At 45.8% G+C, this 19,131-nt stretch overlaps 1 protein-coding gene across 1 annotated transcript; it reads left to right on the forward strand.

Moving 5' to 3' along the window:
• Positions 1-1,574: 1,574 nt before the first annotated feature.
• Positions 1,575-17,216, forward strand: LOC134099574 (neutral amino acid transporter B(0)-like). The gene is made up of 8 exons (XM_062552490.1): positions 1,575-2,234; positions 10,166-10,208; positions 10,472-10,531; positions 10,944-11,110; positions 11,554-11,787; positions 12,425-12,616; positions 13,436-13,570; positions 14,185-17,216. The coding sequence occupies exons 1-8, from the start codon at positions 1,693-1,695 to the stop codon at positions 14,426-14,428; spliced, it is 1,617 nt and encodes a 538-aa protein (XP_062408474.1). The 5' UTR covers positions 1,575-1,692; the 3' UTR covers positions 14,429-17,216.
• Positions 17,217-19,131: the final 1,915 nt, after the last annotated feature.

A 19,131-nucleotide genomic window follows, 5' to 3' on the forward strand; every position in this document is an offset into this window, starting at 1 on the left:
GAAGTCAGGATTTGTTCATTTGAATACACACAGACACCGATTCACTTGAAGTGTGAATCTGCATACGACCGCTGGCTACATTATGAAGATTCTAACCCCTAGAAGTCACTACACTACATTCCTATGACATCACCATGTGAATTTAAGACCTCCATGGAATTGCATTCAGCACTCAGGCACGTGGGGACTAACTTAAGACACTTCCTGCTAGTCCAGTGGAATTTTGTGTGTCCTGTTCTTAGACATCTGCTCTCTTTCTCTCTCTCTCTCTCTCCCTCTCTCTCTCTCTCTCTCTCTCTCTCTCTCTCTCTCCCCAGAATGTAGTAATAGTTTTAACATGACAGACTGTTTCTCAGTGCTGGAAACCTGTTAGGTCAGCTGGAAATAAATATACAGTATATGAATTATCAAGTTTGTTATCTCATATATCTCATATCCCAAATTTATATTGATTTTTTTTCTGAATCTTAAAGCAGATGGTTTTCTCAAAGACAACAGTAGATAAGACCTGAAGATGGTATACAGATGTTGACAACAAAGTGCCTTGCAGAGGGGCAGTGGAATCAAACCTCAGTTTGAGGACTGATGCGAACCACCACCTTCTACACACTTATAGCATAATGGAATAGATTGGCAGCAGACTTTAGCTTTAGTTTAATATAAAAGCTAGCATGTAGTAGTGCATAATTTGATACGTCTTAGAGTTTAATTCAGTTATTTGTGATTACAAGCCACAATGGCGACATGAGGCCTTGCACAGCCAATTACAAAACAGTGGGTTTTGGCTGGCTTTTGGCTGTCTGCCGAGGTAAGAAACACAATAGAACATTTGGGGCACAAACCCTTTGCTTGGTATACAGAATACTTACTGAACCCATAATATGAGTGTTTGTGTGTTTTAGTGTATTATATTATTGGCATGGAGAGAAACATTTACTTTTCAGAGTCATAATAAGCCACTTCCTTGAACACCCATGGCCCACCTGATGTCAACCCTGCTACACCCATGTGGCGGTTCTTAGGAAGATTAGAAGTCAAATTATTGTGGAATTTAGGATATGTGATAGTGTCTCAGACATTTGACACATTTGAAACCAAAGTGGTGTAAAGACACGTATAGCACACTAGGGACAGTAGAATATGACTCTTTGAGCAGAAGTTGAACTTTGTGATGCACAGGTTCAGGCCCTGACGCTTATTGACAGTTGGCAAGAAAAAGAAGAAGCAGGATATGGCTGTGTTCAGAGGGAGCGTGAGAAACTCTTGGAAGCCAAATTTCTAGAAACCAAGGAAGAGTAGGCCTATATTGTGGATTAATAAACTTTAGAATGTTAAATGAATGAGTTAAATGAGTAATAGCCTAGGCCTGCTAATGGGAACCAAAAAGCGATGTTCCTATCCTAAATACAGTTTTTTTTATAGATGGATTGATTTGATTAAGAAACATTAAAACATGAGCGCCTTTACACTGGAATAAAAAAACGCCCACTGACGTCACATGACGTCACGTTTGAAAGCTGCCTGAATGACATCGGCGCTATTGCCCGCGTGTCAGCAGAGCTTGAGTAGCGGAGCTGGCAGCAAGTCGGTCGGAGAGGCTTAGCACTTTCAACAGGCACAGACAACCCTTCAACAGGACCACATTTCAGCAGCGACAGCAGCAACCGCCGCGTCTCTTATAAGAAATACACCATGGCCGAGATAGCGATAGAGGATGGAAAGGCTTCCAATGGCGATGCGCACCTCCAGGAGCCGCTGGCCAACGGACAGCCCGGCGGCCAGCCGAGCAAAGCACCAGAAACAACCGGGGAGAAGTTAAAAAGAATAGCCTTAGCCAACCTGTTGGTTATTCTAACAGTAGCTGGTGTTATCATTGGAGTGGTGATTGGGCTTGGTGTGCGTTCAGCGGGACTCAGCAAAATACAGATCATCTATTTCGGCTTCCCCGGCGAGCTTCTGATCCGTCTGCTGAAAATGATCATCATTCCCCTGGTCGTTTGCAGTCTCGTCTCAGGGGCCGCCAGCATTGACCCCAAAGCCCTGGGCAAGCTGGGCGGGTGGGCGATGCTGTTCTTTCTTGTGACCACCTTGATCGCATCAACCATCGGGGTGATCATGGCATTTCTGATCAAACCCGGAGTAGTGGCCGGCGACAAACCCTTCATCGCTGGTTTAGACGAGGGAGGGGTGCCTCAGGCGAAGGAGGTGATCGACTCCTTTTTAGACTTGATCAGGTAAGTCTCTACATCACAAAGGGAATGGCGGGTCATATAACAATACATAATACTAAAACCATATGTTAGAGATGTTTTAGCCGGCTGACATAAAGCCACGTGGAAGTACTGTAACTTTAGACACATGGGAAAGGAGTTGCATCATTGAGGCTATATTCACGAACTGCACAGAGATGGGCGATTTCCAGAGTCAGTACCTTCAGTTTAAATTATCGTTCAGTGTCTATCCTACGCGCCATCAAAGTAAACGTTTTGAAATTAATGTGGAGTAATATTTAAAGACCACACGAGAACTGATCCGGAAACATTCAATTCATTCAACGCCACACTGTGCTGTAAGGGGTTCATGTCGTTGCATCAGCAGGGGGAAGCCGGAGCCAGCCATGTGTAGCGTGAATAGGTAACTTATCCTAGTCAGTAGGCTAGTTAATACCCCCAGGTACCAGATGGCTAAACCCTGCTGGGCTAGTAGGTGAAGTCTGTTAGAATTAATTACATTTCATCGTCCCACTTCCTCACCTCATGTCGAGTTGAGCGTAATATATTCTTTTGAACGTGGATATATCAACCTGTTCAAAAAGTGTGTTCTTCGGTAGCTGTTTGGAAGTGTTGACTGAAGCGCCTATAATGTGACACGATGGTACAGGAACGGGCGCGCAGAACTAATCCTCTCTTATAACAATAGTATACAGGATATACAGGAAGAGGACGATTAGCTAGAAGTGTTCCTTGTTTCCATGTGGCCTTACGCTATCAGTGAACTGCTAGTAGTCGACCATGGAAAGGAAACCCATTTAAAAAGTCTCAAAACCCTTCAACGCCCACGCAACCCAGACAAATACAAAAAATGTGCCACTTCATTAGTTATTCCATTGCGTGGAAACTATGTTGTGGTGTTTCCTCTCCAACACGTGTATCTGTGTGAAACAGCCGTGTTGGGTGGAGCCCACGAAAGACCCTGGCACACAATCTCCCATCTAGGACTGCCTCTCTCCAAAAACGGTCATAGCCCGGATTTTTGCCATGTGTTTACCCTCAGACGAGATGAGGAAAGTGAAGACAGAACATTCTGTCCTGGGCCCTTTTTACTACCGAGCCTAAAACTTAATGCTTTTACCTTGCTTCTGATGAAGCAGTAGGCTGTTTTTCTTGCCTCCGGGTTATATGTCTTTAATCATGTCTGTTTTTATAAAGATTCAGAGGCAGGGTTTGTTAAATTCTACACTTAATTGGGCTTTGTTCACTCTAATCCGTTGGATTTAGTTTAATACGTGTTGTTGTTATCATGTGTACTTCCTGTTTGAAATGGCGCTAGATGTATTGGCTTCTATTGCCTCAAGGTCCTCAGAGATGGTTTGGCACATTGTACACAATAAAAGCCCCATTCAGACAGTTCGCTAAACTCATAAATCTATGCTGATGGCTGGAAAACTTTCCCTGGTGACAGTTATTGTGTTGCTGCCTTTATCGTTACCTTGACTTCACCTCTCTAGGGAGGGACCACTGAACCCACAACATGCATCTGAGCACAAAGACGTTCAAGAGCTGTTCATCAGAGCAACACATTCATCGTTAATGTTTGCACGTGTGATCTGCTCTGTGGACCTCAATCCGACTTGTAGACTATTAGTCTGTCTCTCTCTTTTTTTATGCAGAAACCCACACACACACATAACTTTTATCCCACCTCTGTCACACTGCATTGTGCAACAAAGGCTCATAGAGAAAGCCATTCTTTATTGAACTACTAAGCTCTATGTGATCAACAGCTCAAGGAAGTTCTTGAAATTGTAAGCCCTCTTTCATGACTTCTAACAATACTTATTTGAGCGCATTCAAGTTTGTCTCTTGCCCCCTCCTCCTCCTCCTCCTCCTCCTCCTCCTCCTCCTCCTCCACCTCTCTCCCTCTCTCTCTCTCTCTCTCTCTCTCTCTCTCTCTCTCTCTCTCTCTCTCTCTCTCATGTCTGTCCCTTTCATATTCCCACTCCAGCACTAAACTTGTAAGTGGCATGCAGTGAAAGGAGTGGGCTGCCCCCCGCCCCCTCAAGATCACCTGCCTTCGCAGAGCACTGGTCCTTTAGTTGTGTGGTGGTGACTCCTTGTCCCTTTGCAAGAAGGACATTGTTGTTTTGGAAAGGCTCCAGCCTGCTCAGGTCAGGGTCACGCTGGTGTGGGCTGGTTACGAGTATCTTCTGAAAGCTGGCCTCCGAGTTCAGCCAGTCAAAACCATGAAGAACTGGCAGTCTCTCACTCTTCAACCACAACATGAATTTTCCTCTCCTGCTTTTCTCTCTCTCTCTCCCTCTCTTTGTCTGTCTGTCTCTCTCTCTATCTCTATCTCTCTCTCTGTCTGGTATTTGTCCACATGTAATGTCCTGTCCTGTTCCCTCCTTTTCTCCTTCTTGTTTTTTTGTTTTATTCTATTGATATTTATATAATACTCATCTCTAGATCAGTAACTTTAGTTTTTTCTTAATTTTCCTTTCCTCTGTTGTGTGTGGGTGGGTGAGTGTGTGTGCATGTGTGGGGCAGACCTCATGGCAGGGGCTTAATTAGGAAGGGCGTGTTGGTCTTGTGAACACACACACACACACACACACACACACACACACACACACACACACACACACACACACGTGCCAGCACAATTGGAGTTAAGTGGGCTGCTGTCCAACAAAGTTAGTCCTCTCAGCAGGGGACCCTCTTTTGCTCTTTTGTCTGCCAAACCACCGTGGAGGTTTCAGTAGACCCTCATCTCTCTCTCTCTCTCTCTCTCTCTCTCTCCTCTTTTTCTCTCTCTCTCTCTCTCTCTCTCTCTCTCTCTCTGATGCACACACACAGTAGCCCAGGGATCTTTAAAACTACATATTTCAAGTCATATCTCAAGTGCACAGGATCATTTTCACAGAAGTTTTCTTACATTATTGCCTCATCTCTCTGCCCCCCCCCCCCCCCCCCCCCATTTATTTCTCAATCTTCAATCTTACCCCCCCTCCTGCATGGGATCTCTGTGCTCCTGTTGACACTCTTGTTTTTGAGATGCAGTATTTAGCGTACATGATATGTAGCACAAGCGGGTTTGAAAGGTGGCCTGAAGGTTGAAATGTTATCTCAAATAAACAGAAATGCATATGGATCCAGGGTGTGCAAGAAGTAGGTCATCCCAACTGTTTGAAATAGTCAGTTATAAGATACACAACACTCCCACAGTGTGAAACACATAGTGGTTATGGGAACACTCATACACAACAACACACAAACAAACCTTTTAAGCAGGCATTCTCTCTCTCTCCCCACTCAGAATTGTGGTGGCGTAATTGTTCCTTTTATTTATTTTTTTTAGTCTACCCCTCTGACAATGATTGTTGACTTCACAACAATGGCTGATCTGAGGAAAAGGAACTGAGATGTTGGGCTCCTTCATAAGTGAGCTGTGTGTGGGACAGGGATGGAAATTAGCACCAGCCACCAGCCAAATGCTGGTGAAATGTGAGAGTGGCTGGTAGATTTCAGACATAAAGTCATATTTTAACATTGAGTGGCTGGTTAATTTCACCATAAATCTGCTATCTGCTACATTTTCAAATTTTAATTTCCACCCCCACCCTGGTGTGGGAGGGTGGGCTAATGTGGCCGTTTGTGCTTAGGGTGGGAGACTCTTCAGAAATGGATGTTAGGCGGGAGTGGGCCTTTCCCCTCTTCCTCTCTGTCTCCTCCTGCCTTTCACTGTGCAGAAAGCTGTAGATCCGGTTTCATAACCTGCGGTGTCAACTTACCGGTTCTGCTGGCACAAACACTCTCGCGGGAGAACGTGCACACACACACACACACACACACACACACACACACACACACACACACACACACACACACACACACACACACACACACACACACACACTCTCCCATGCTTCACCTCTACCTACCCTGCTTCAACACGTCATATAAACAAAACATATTGCCTAACCAACCTCAGCCCCCCTACACACACACACACACACACACACACACACACACGGCCCCCTCCCCACAGACTCACTTCCCTATGCACAGTCACAAATGGAATGGCCTCATGTCAGCCATGATGGTTCATAATGTCTCGTTCACTCTGGTTTATTTCAGAGATGGCCCTTCTATGTGTGTGATTTCCCACATTGCATGTCAATGCTATGCTGACGCGACGCTTATTAAGGTAATATATGTATACTGTAGATAGATATATAGATTTCATATTGGTTATGGCCCCCTGCGTCTCTCTGAAATCTGATGTTACTTGAATGTGGGAGAGTTAAGTGAAATGGCAGCTGTGTTGCTGGTTTGATGATTTGCATATAGGAGCACTGGTGTGTGTGTGTGTGATTGTGTGTGAGTGTGAGTATGTGCTCTATTAAGTTTTGAAATATCACAGTGGAATCCAGTGGAGCAACATGAGTGCCAGACTGGAACATTTAATAATGGCATTCTTCTGTTATCAGTCTCCATGTAATATCTTTGATGGGTGGGGTAGCTGTGTGCGTGCGGCGTGCGTGCTGTGTGTGTGTGTGTGTGTGTGTGTGTCAATCCACAGTCGTACATGCTGTTGCATCTGTAGTATTCTTAGCATGGCAGGACGGACGGTCACTTGATTTTCCATCTTGCTGCACGCTGTTGCTGCCGCTGGCTAAATCTGGGAGCACCGTGGTGCTGCTCGACTCGCACGCTCATTCCTACGCGCCCTCTGACCTCTCGTGCATACGTGCGTACGTACGTGTGTGTGTGTGTGTGTGTGTGTGTGTGTGTGTGTGTGTGTAAGGCTGTGACGTGTGTTTGCACATTCTCCGAGTCTCTCTCCGAGGTCGAGCTCTAAAGCTGAACTGATATATGGTCCGGTGGCTGGGCTGACCGCCAGGCAGACGACATGGCAAATCACACCAAACGGCCAGACATTAGATCAGAAGTGCCACGCGACACACACACACACCCAAGCACGCACACACGGCATTCTCTCTCTCTCTCTCTCTCTCCTTCTCCCTCCCTCTCTCTCTCTCTCCTTCTCTCTCCTCTCTCTCTCTCTCTTATTCAGATGGATACAAGCACTCACTCCCTCACACTCACAGAGAAGTCCTCACGTGCGCACATGCACACACACACCACATACATGCTCTCAAACACACACACACACACACACACAGAGACACCTTTATTAGCAGCCTTCTGCTGAATGCTGAGTTCTAAAATAGCCGCCTCCCTCCCTGTCACAAGGAGAAGCCTGTAGAAGTCCAAGACTGGCGCTCTGGGATCCGCCCTCATGATTATCACAAGTTAGACGCAGCGTGTGGAGCCCTTCTCCTCCGTCCCCTCACGTCCACCAACACACACACACACTCACACACTCATTGGTGTTGACTCACCGGGTGCATATTTAGACAGGACTTCCTGTTTCCACCTCTACTGTATTGGTGTCACGTGTAAAAAAGACCGTCCAGAAAGCAGGCTGTAAACAAACGGCTGCCCTTGGGATTGTACTGTGCCCACAAGAGTGCACAAAAGCAGCGTTTTGCATGTGGTGTTAGCGTGTGTGTGCTCCGTCTTTCTTGCTCCCACCCACCCACACCCACACACACACACACACACACACACACACACGCACACACACAGATTGCAGGGATTATATTGCACTCAGGTAACTTAATACTTCCGTTTCCCCCTCCGCGCATCCTACTGTAAATATGTGGGTCAGAGAAACTATCAAATTTTCCACTGAGCAGCACAACCCGGGAGATCCAGCTTAATCCAGCTTCAGTGTAGTGTACTGTATCCCCCCCGTGTGTGTCAACATGTGTTTGCCAGTGTACACATGAGAGAAAGGGGAAGTGTGCCTGTGTAGCAGGTAACAGTTGCACTCTCATGGTAAACCTTCTCCCTGCCCATTATATGAAGTGATACACACAGCCGTGTGTATGTGTGTGTGTGTGTGTGTGTGTGTGTGTGTGTTTGCCAGCCAGTGTACACATGAGAGAAAGGGGAAGTGCGCCTGTGTAGCAGGTAGTGGTTCCACTTACATGATCAGGCGGGTAAACCTTCTCCCTGCCCATTATGTGTGTGTGTGTGTGTGTGTGTGTGTGTGTGTGTGTGTGTGTGTGTGTGTGTGTGTGTGTGTGTGTGTGTGTGTGTGTGTGTGTGTGTGTGTGTGTGTGTGTGTGTGTGTGTGTGTGTGTGTGTGTGTGTGTGTGTGTGTGTGTGTGTGTGTGTGTGTGTGTGTGTGTGTGTGTGTGTGTGTGTGTGTGTGTGTGTGTGTGTGTGTGTGTGTGTGTGTGTGTGTGTGTGTGTGTGTGTGTGTGTGTGTGGATTCTACAGGGCTGGAGAGGAGACCAGGTGATTGATTCACTTGGCTAGCTCAGATTCCCAATCCTCTCAGTATTTGGGTTAGTGTAAACAAAACGTTTAGGTGGGCGATGAAAGTGTGTGTGTGTGTCCATGAGTCCATGATCTGCTGTACCAGCACCATTTACCCTCCCTGTTATCTCTGACCATGTCTGTATTTACAAAGCACAGTGTGTGTGTGTGTGTGTGTGTGTGTGACCGTGTGTGTGAGATGGATGGACTGGGATTCCCTGCTCTGAGTGGTTTGATCCCGGTCAGCTTAACACCATGCTGATGGCATTAGGCCGGCCTTAGCCTGACAGCCTGCCACCCTGCTACTCCACAAACGCGCCCTTGTAGCCTGGTGAGGTGCCTGAGCTGCACATGTCTAGTGATGCCAACCTGGACCGGCCCATTGATTTTTGCCCGCTGAGCTAATACTGTTTGGGCATGCGTCTACGGTAGCAGAAAGAAGACTTGCACACAAGGACATTCCCATTGATAGCGGGACAATCACTAGCTTAAACTCTGGCCTGGATTTTGGCTCCAATCAGGAAACGGTTTGAAACGATCTTGTTTGGATATCGATCGTCTGCCCTTGGCAGACTTTTATCTCTGGTTGAAAACATCTCCCAGAATCCTTTGCTGAAGGAAGCATGTGGAATGGTAGCAGAGGCCCACAGAACGCTGAGGAACACATCCAACATGGATGGGGACGCAGGATTAGTGATCAGCTTGATCCAGAGTGGACACTGTGTGGAATGTTGGGGAGGAGTGGGTGCTGTGGCACGGGTCCGAGTGCCCACGGGCACCCAGGTTCGAATCCGACCTGCGGCCATTTCCCGATCCCACCCCATCTCTCTCTCCCACTGACCTCTGTCTTGCCCTTCACAGTCCTATAATAATGAAGGCAAAAAAGCCCCCAAAAATATACTTTAAAAAAATGTTGGGGAGGAAATTTCTTAAATAAATGGAACCTTTTGGAGTTTGACTTTGCCTGTTTCTCTCTCTGGCCAAACACATTCCTCCCAATCCTCAGGGGGCATATGAGGAAAGAGCTGAGGTCAGTTTGAGTATTTTGGCAGTGCTTTTTGATTTATGTCCCGGTGTCACACTCTGAACGGAGAGTTCGGGCTTCTTTAACTGTTGTGTTGCTTTGGCAACGCTTTTTCCTTCCAGCTGGATGCTCATGGCCTCTAAATACATAAGATGAGTTTTTATGTGTGTGTGTGTGTGTGTGTGTGCGTGTGTGTATTTGACGTGCGGGTTGAGCCCCAGATGTCCTTATTGGCCCCCTCATCTCAGCTGTTCAAGAACAAGGGCGCCATTGCAGTGGCTGGGAAATGAGAGCGATGCTATGTTTGAGAGGCATTAGTGAGGAATTAGCAAGCGCTGCTAGCAGAGATGCTAATCATTAAGGATCTTTGGTGCTAGGCTGCCTAAAGACACACAGCTGTTTTTCAGGGACTTGTTGGAACACACTCTCTCCTCCTCGAGCACTGGCACCAGCTGCTTAAAAGTTACCGAAATATTTCCCAATATCACTCACTCCTCTCTCACCTTTCTTTCTCTCTTGTTTGATTTTCCAGAAACATCTTCCCAAGCAATTTGGTGGCCGCAGCATTCCAGTCGGTGAGTTTTTGTTTGCGTTTTGCTCTTCTCAGTGCTTTTTGTCCCACAATTGTACGCTTCTCTTCCAAATGACGTCATCCAACCTGGATGTGGTGAAAGAGAAAGGCAAATTGACCCTATAGACCTTGTCATCTTGCGTGACTTTGTTTGTTTGTTTTTGACCAAAACAGGCCCTTAGCACAGCGCTGTAGGGGACATGTTAATGAGTGTCTTTAGTGGCCAACCAGAGGCTGACCACAGCTGTTCCTTTTGTTCTGTTGCAGTATGCCACACATTATAACCTCAAGGAGGTGAACGGGACGTTCAACTTGACCGTGGCCAAGGTAGGTCCAGTGGTTTCTTCATCAATACCCTGTAAATGCCCTATAAAGGTCTCCCAATGCCCATAACGCCTAACATGGGACACCGAGATAATTAAGTGCGTTAAGAAACAAAATACACTACATTTCAATGAAAGTAAATTAGCTCAGTTTCATCTGTTCATATGTCATGTATTTGGCCTATATGAGACAACTTTGTGTGTGTGTCTGTGTCTGTGTGTGTGTGAGAGAGAGAGAAATTAGTATTATGTTTGTTTAGTGATACAGTAGTCCATAAGTTTGTGTATGTATTATATCACATCTTTGAGTCCCTGAACCACTAATCTCCGTTTGGACATAAATAAATGGTTAAAATGTGTATATATATGTATGTGTGTAATATATATGTATATATATATGTATGTGTGTGTTGTAGATCCCCTATGGTAAGGAAGTGGACGGCATGAACATCCTGGGCCTGGTGGTGTTTGCCATCGTGTTCGGCATTGCGCTGAGGAAGCTTGGCGAGGAGGGCGAGATCCTCATCAAATTCTTCAACTCCTTCAACGAGGCCACCATGGTGCTCGTCTCCTGGATCATGTGGTATGCACCAACGCAATGGCACACACACACACACACACACACACACACACACACACACACGTTTCTTCAACTCTTTCAATGAGGCCACCATGGTGTGTGCACACACACACACACAGACACACAGACATCTGTCTGCTCTGGTGGCCACTGAAAACAAATGGGGACACTATTGCTGTTCTAATTAGTGGACTAGTGCACCAAGTGGCCATGTTCAAAAGTATGTGTGAAACAGCAAAATGTACAGTTCTTTGGGGGGGGAGGGGGGTGTCTGCTGCTCTGCTTCTCTGCTAGGGTTAATGCTTATGATGATCAAAAGAATTCTTCTATGTCATCCCTGGGAATATGGGAATATTCCCCTGAAAGCAGTTTTAACACACAACCCCCCCCCCCCCCCCCCTCTTCTCTCCCCCTCTCTCTTCCTCCCCCCCTCTCTCCCTCTGCAGGTATGCTCCCCTGGGTATCATGTTCCTGGTGGCGGAGAAGATCGTGGAGATGGAGGACGTGGGCGTGCTGTTCGCCAGCCTGGGCAAGTACATCGCCGCCTGCATGGTGGGCCACTTCGTCCACGGCATGCTGGTGCTGCCCGCCATCTACTTCATCATCACGCGCAAGAACCCCTACAGCTTCCTGCTGGGCATCGTCACGGCGCTCGCCACCGCCTTCGGAACCTCCTCCAGGTGAGGACCAACCGCCCCCCTCACACCTGCATGCCCGCACTGCCTCGGAACGCCTCCGTTAGGAGACCATAAATTGTCTGAAATGGATCTGCAGAACATTAGAACCCTTAGCAGAGCCAATAGATACGGAGTGTCTATTCTAATCATTTTGCACTACAGTAATTTCCTGTGTGTTTGTTTGCCACTTTGTGTATAAGCCGCAAGACAAGTTCAGTAAAATGTCAGTGAAAACAAACATGTTGCAAAATCAATGTATGAGCCGCGGCTAATAGCTGGGAAATTACGATAGTCTTCATCGGTTCCTAAGGGTTCTAATGGCTAGTTCTGCTAGACAGTCAGACAGCATATTGGCCAGATGCCTTTCATGAGCTACCAAATGGCTATATTTAGCTTTGGACAAAAGTGTCAGCCAAATCCCATAACCATGGTTTTCGGACACGCGCCCAAGGCTAGTTCTGCTAGATAGTTAGCCAGCATATATTGGGGTGATGCCTTTCATGAGCTAGCAAATGGCTGTATTTTGCTTTTTACAAAAGTGTCAACCAAAACCCTTAACCCATAACCATAACCAAAAATATGTGATGTATCTCCGTCACTAACGGACGGCCTGCGTTCTGATGTTTGTCCTTTCGGTCAGTTCGGCCACGCTGCCTCTGATGATGCGCTGCGTGGAGGACCAGGGCGTGTCCAAGCACATCAGCCGCTTCATCCTGCCCATCGGCGCCACGGTCAACATGGACGGAGCCGCCTGCTTCCAGTGCGTCGCCGCTGTCTTCATCGCCCAGCTCAACAACGTCTCGCTCAACTTCATCCAGGTCATCACCATCCTGTGAGTAGCCTAGCGCGCACACACACAGACACACAGACACACAGACACACACAGACACACACAGACACACACAGACACACACACACAGACACACACACACAGACACACACAGACACACACAGACACACAGACACACAGACACACAGACACACAGACACACAGACACACAGACACACAGACACACAGACACACAGACACACAGACACACAGACACACAGACACACTCCTACCACTTGTACACACTAATGTGGAATCACTCCTGGCTAGGAAGCCATATCCTATTGCAGAACAGCAGATCCACATCCACTGTAATGTGTCCATTTCAACGAACCTTATTCTCAATAAGTTCTGATTAGTCAAGGTGTCTCTCTAAATGTGCCCCAGAACTTATCAGTGCCATGAACACAATTATGTTGTCCTTCTGAGTGACATATGCTGCTGTTGTTGTTGTTGTTGTTGTTGTTGTTGTTGTTTTTCTCCCTTGTGATGTGACATGAACGTGGTTAATTTTTCATGGAAGGTTCTTCCAAACAGAATGGTCTTTGTGGAGTCGGGTTGTTGATTAATGGGTCTGGCTCCACTCCGTGACCTCCTCCTTAGGGTCTATCTGTGAAACACACACTCGTTTCTTAACTGCCACGCAAATATTACCTAATAGGTCTTGGAATAACGTCTTGCTCAATGACTGAATAGCTTGGAGCGTGATTACAGTTGGAGGATTATTTGATTGTTTCAGGGTAATTTGATTGTCTACTGTGTGAAAGCAGTGCTCAGAGGGTTTTTTTGTTAATCAGCCTTATATCCCGCCCCCTTTTTCAGAGTGACAGCCACAGCGTCCAGTGTTGGGGCAGCAGGCATTCCAGCAGGTGGAGTCTTGACCCTGGCCATCATCCTTGAGGCAGTGAGCCTGCCCACCAATGACATCTCCCTCATTCTAGCTGTCGATTGGCTAGTGTAAGTAACCAGGAAGTCTGAAGAAAGCGTTGTTGTGACAATTTATATAGCAATTATACATCAATTCATGCCTGTTTTTAACTGTTGTTTTTTTGTTGTCTTTATCTTTTTTTCTCTTTTTTTCTCTTTCTCTTCTGTCTCTATCTTACTTTCTTTCTTTCCTTCATTCTCTACCTGTTTTTTCTTTCACTCTGTTTACCTCTCCTCTTCCTCTTCTCTCTCCTCTACTCTCTCCCCTCTTCTCTCTCCTCTCCTCTCTCTTTCTCTTCTTTTCTTCTGTTCTCTCTCCTCTCTCCTCTCCTCTCCTCTCCTCTCCCCTCTTCTCTCTCCTCTCCTCTCTCTTTCTCTTCTTTTCTTCTGTTCTCTCTCCTCTCTCCTCTCCTCTCCTCTCCTCTCCCCTCTTCTCTCTCCTCTCCTCTCTCTTCTCTTCTTCTCTTCTCTCTCCTCTCTCCTCTCCTCTCCTCTCCCCTCTTCTCTCTCCTCTCCTCTCTCTTTCTCTTCTCTTCTTCTCTTCTCTCTCCTCTCCTCTCTTTCTCTTCTCTTCTCCTCTTCTCTCTCCTCTCCTCTCCTCTCCTCTTCTTTTCTCTCTCCCCTCCTCCCCTCCCCTCCTTTAGTGACCGCACCTGTACGGTGTTGAACGTGGAGGGCGATGCGTTCGGCGCGGCGCTGCTGCAGTTCTTCGTGGACCGCACCGCGGCCAAGGAGGATCAGACGGGCCAGCTGACGGAGGTGCGCCTGGACGACGGCGACGGCCCCGCCAAGCCGGAGAACTCGCCCCTCATCGAGAAGCGCGGACTGCCCGCCGACACCCCCCCGGCCTACGCCACCAACGCACATGACATGGAGTCGGTCATGTAGAGGACCAGTGTCCTGTGTCGCCCCCTTCTGGATGAGAGTTGGCAACACACTCTCTCCGCATCCTGAAAGCCAACCAAAGTGAACCATGCACCACTTTTCCCATCACATGCCATCCTCCAGACTGAGGTGCTGTAAAGAGGTTGGCCATTGATCTCTTGACCCCCACCCCTGAACTGTAATCATGGACTACTGTATATTTAAACATACAGCTCCCGTTCATCTCTGCCCCTCTTCATAAGCTCTGTGTCCTCTCTATCAGAGGAAGAAGTCACAAAACGAACAGAGCAGATGACCTTCAGAGAGTGAGGGCAAAAAGAAAGCAGTCACTCTCTTAATGCGATATATTTATTATAAGTGGTCTGGAAATATGTCATGTCACATGTCTCAAGTCATGTCTTTTTAAAATGCTTTTTTTTATTTTTGTTTTGTTTTTATCTTAAGCGCTGGTCATATCAAATTCATGCGAAGCATGTAACAATATCGTCTTCAGCCTTTTAGAGGTACAACTGCCGTTTCACCAGTCCTTACTTTTTAACTTTTTTTTTTTTTTTTTTTTGTATTTTGAGATTTTCTTTTAAACGAGTCTATTTTATTATTATTATATTTGATAAGTCTTCTCCTGTCCCACCGTGTCCTTCAGATGAAGCCATATACTCACTCGCACACTTACCGAAAGCACCAAGCCAAAGCTGAAGAGTCTCCATGTCCATAAGCCCGCTTCTCTGCGCTGCTCTGTAAAGAGTCTCGGCTGCTAGGGCTCCTGCAAGCCTACGACAACACTTCTCTGAGCTGCTATGTGAGAGTCTCAGCCACCAGGGCTCTTACAAGCCTACGACAACACTTCTCTGCGCTGCTCTGTAAAGAGTCTTGACCGCCTAGGGCTCCTACAAGCCTACGACAACACTAGACCTCATGCGTAAATGAGGACGTGAGAGATTTTTTAAAGATGTGTTTGTGTTCTGATCGTTTTTTTGTGTGTGCTTGTGCGTAGTCGGTGTGGTCCTTAACCGTAAAAGTTCAGTTCAATTTAGAAGCACAACCCTACATGAAGAGCTTGCACAGATTTTAAGCAGTGACGTCATTACCTAGCTGGGTCCTTCAGCCACGTGTTACTGAACATTTGAGCGCCATCTTGTGCGTCTCTCTCCAATAGTTAAGCACAACCACAATGCAACTTCCTGAAGGATTTCCACAGGACCTCTGTGATCTGTCTGTTTTACTCCATGCACAAAAAGTAGCAGTATGACTGACTTTGTATGTCTGCAGAGAGATGATGTATTAATGGTGACATGATGTAGTGTGGAGGTGTGCAGTCGGCGGCCATGATTTTTGTGTTGGGTGTAAATTGTGGAATATTTGTGTTTTTGATTTGATTTCTGTTTTCCCCCTCTTTTTTTTTTTCTCGTGCTGGCTTACTTCAAATCAGTCCTTGGTTACCTGGAATATTTTCATGGGCATTTAATTGAAGCTTTGGATTTCTGGCAGGTTGGCGTTACAGAACAAACCAAGTAAGGTCTGAGACCTACTTCAGACTATTGTATTGCATCTTTTTCTTTGCCCCTCCCACTAGAAAATGAAATGTGTTGTATGCAGTCTAGAACTGGCAAGATACAGTCGGCCAAGCTTGTTGTCCTCATTGTTGTAGAATTTTTGAGTATGTATGTAAATTCTAACCAATTTTCCCGTTCACAGTTTGTCTGAAGTCTTAGTGTTGTTATGCACAGAAACCTATGCAGTTTTTTTTTTAAATATATATATATTTATCGGTTACAGCTTTTTATACTTCCCGCTTTGTTTTTTCTCTTTTTTTATTCGCTTTTTTTGTGCTAAATTCAACTACCGTAGATGATTGTTGACATATCTTTTGAGAAGCTTTACCAAAGCCGCAGAAGTAGTCACAGCGTATATTAAAATAACCTAACGATAAAAAAGTCTTCTTGGAACTGCTTGGCATCCGCGCTGCTTCCTGTAACTTCCTGGTGACTTCACGGTGGAGTGAAGAAGACTACACCGGTTATATTTTAATCAGAACCTTTGACTGGGAAGATGAGCTGACGTTTTTAGAGAGATAAAGATGGAGACCGACAGACCATGAACAAGTCCGTTTTAGGCAGTCTGCGGGGGTGTCATTTCAAGGTCATAACCACAGATTAGGCAAACGTGTCATTCTGAACATGATTGATACCCAAATGTGACCACTTGTACACAAACCAAAATATTGAAATGCTGATGTCGGAAGTCTTCTTCCGCTGACCCAGTGAATTCCTCTGAGCTGAGCGGTCGCCCTAGTGACCAGTCCTCGACTGACGGTGTGTCATGGAACGTCTGTTTTATTTCAGTTTCATCTTGGTGTCCGTTATCTGTGTGCGAAGCAGAAAAGTCTCTGTTTTTATTTCAGTTTTTTTTTCTTTCATTCCATCTGAAGTTCTATCACCTGAGGTTCCGTCAGAGTGTTACCTGCCCAGAGAACAGCGCCTGAGTCTGGGCCGGGCCACATCCGGCTCTGATCTGGCCCACGCCCGGCCCACATCTGGCCCACATCTGTGCCAGTGTGTCCCACTGAGTGCTGCTGCTCTCTGGAGCCTGTGTGCTGATGTGTATGGCGTTGATGTCAATATGTATGGTATGATATGGTCAGCGTGTTGGTGATTGTGTAGTGATTCCTGTCATGTCGAGTCCTGATGTCAATCATTGCCGGAGCCAAAAATATCTGTTGGCGCTTTAGAACTCTCTCTGAATGTATTCCTCTCGGGCTGTAGAGTAATAAAGAACATCTTATTTTGAACAACTATCTACAAGACATTTTTGTTGTTGTCTGTTTGTGTGTGATTTGCACATTGGAACACAAGCGGGTTCTGCACAGCAGCAAGTGGCCCTGGTCCACTAATGAGTTTATTCTCATAAACTATACTAGAAAAGCACTCCGAGAGCGCAGACCTCCGCCAAGCGAAAACATAACCACCTCCTGGATCCAGATGGTGATACGGATCACTCCCAAAATGTAATCGTTTCTTCTTTTCATTTAAGACCTCACTTGAAAATGTTATCGCAATCCATCCATAACCTTTTGAGTTATCTGCAAACAAACAAACAAACAAACAAACAAACCAATAGACAGACTAACAAACTCCGATGAAAACAACCTCCTTGGCGGAGGTTATTAAGAGTGTGATGTGTAGATGTAAGCAAGCACACAGTCATCTGTAATAGACCTAGTATCCTACTGCGGTGGTGGTGGTGCTTATGGACTGTGTTACACTTTTTAGTCTCAATTTCAATGTTCGTTGGGACGCTCTATCTCAAATTGGCTACAGCGTCCAGGCCATGGTCAGGTTTCGAATCCAACCATCCGCCGTTTTCCAATCCCCACCTCATCTCTCTCCCCAATTCGCTTTCTGTCGGTCTTCACCGTCCCATCTAAATAAAAGGCAAAAATGTCCCAAAAATACTCAATGTCATTGTCCACTCTCATGAAGTCAAGTCTGTGAGGGCTAAGGGTTGTCAGAGAGGGTTAAAGGACATTTGGGGATGTTCTGGCAAATTGACAAGTGCTTTGAGATGCGGAGGTCACCAATAATGAAAAAATGCCATAAAGTCACTAAGTAGCTCATAGCTTTGTGATGTCAAGGGTGTGGTTACCAATTGTAAATAAATGGTATAAATCAAAATTGTTTTGGACATAATACGTATGGCAGCACACACCTTTCCAATTTGTCCGTGTGGACAGAGCTGTACCTTCAACCAGAGACTCTGTCCTGATGTTAAACCCACCATCTAAGCCATGGGTGGAGAGTATCAATTCACCTATGAGAGAACTCATCTTAGCACTTATCTGGTAGTAATTCTGACATAAAATACCCTCAATATAATGTGTGAAATAAATAATAAATGTGTTGATGAGGAACTATCTCTGCTTTGTAACATTTGAGATCATTTGTAGCATGATTTAGTCTCTAATAAAACATGCAGAACAATGCCTTGCTCGGCCGGCTTAGTCTTCACTACACATTGCACGCTGTACTGCACCGTTTGACATGTTGATACTGATACCAATGGTTGTGATGATGCATGAAGCCAAAATAAAATTATATTAACCACATTTACCACAGCATGTGGCCCAGATTTCCTTCCAAATCCTAAATTATTCACTTAATTACATAATAAGCTTGGGGAAATGGGGGGGGCTAATAGGCACTTGGCAGCATTTGGACAGAAGGCAAATCAACGCCTGAGGCAACAGATTTTGCAACCCCTCACTTAGTCGCCGCACTATGTGTTTGGCCACAGCTCCTCCTGGTGGTTAAACATTGCAGTTGCTATCAACCGATACCTAAAACCGACCATGAGAACTACTAGCCGGAGGACCGAGGAAGGAAGGGAGGATAGACAAAAAGACTAATGAGAAGAGCCTTTCTTACACTTGATGGCACAACACTTGACGTACACATTCCTGTGTATACATATAACAAAAGCTCTTATAAATAATTTTCTAGGTTCACAAAATAATGTCCCCTCATGCCAATTCCTGATGATTCGTGAGATATTAAGGAATAAAGTAATATGTCATGAATTCATGATAATTCAAGTACCCTTACAGTATAGTATTACCCTTAGCCTTGTATCTTTAATTACAACATGAAAAAAAACAACAACAACAAAAAACAAACAAACACTGTAGCATGGAATCATAGGAGAGAATTTTA

This window comes from Sardina pilchardus, chromosome 13 (genome assembly GCF_963854185.1).
Source record: "Sardina pilchardus chromosome 13, fSarPil1.1, whole genome shotgun sequence".
NCBI classification, from domain to species: domain Eukaryota; kingdom Metazoa; phylum Chordata; class Actinopteri; order Clupeiformes; family Clupeidae; genus Sardina; species Sardina pilchardus.

Coding starts and splice junctions, on each gene's coding strand:
- LOC134099574 (XM_062552490.1), top strand. CDS start 1,693: ATGGCCGAGATAGCGATAGAGGATGGAAAGGCTTCCAATGGCGATGCG. Junction 2,235..10,165: donor TCCTTTTTAGACTTGATCAG/GTAAGTCTCTAC, acceptor TTGATTTTCCAG/AAACATCTTCCCAAGCAATT. Junction 13,571..14,184: donor CTAGCTGTCGATTGGCTAGT/GTAAGTAACCAG, acceptor CCCCTCCTTTAG/TGACCGCACCTGTACGGTGT.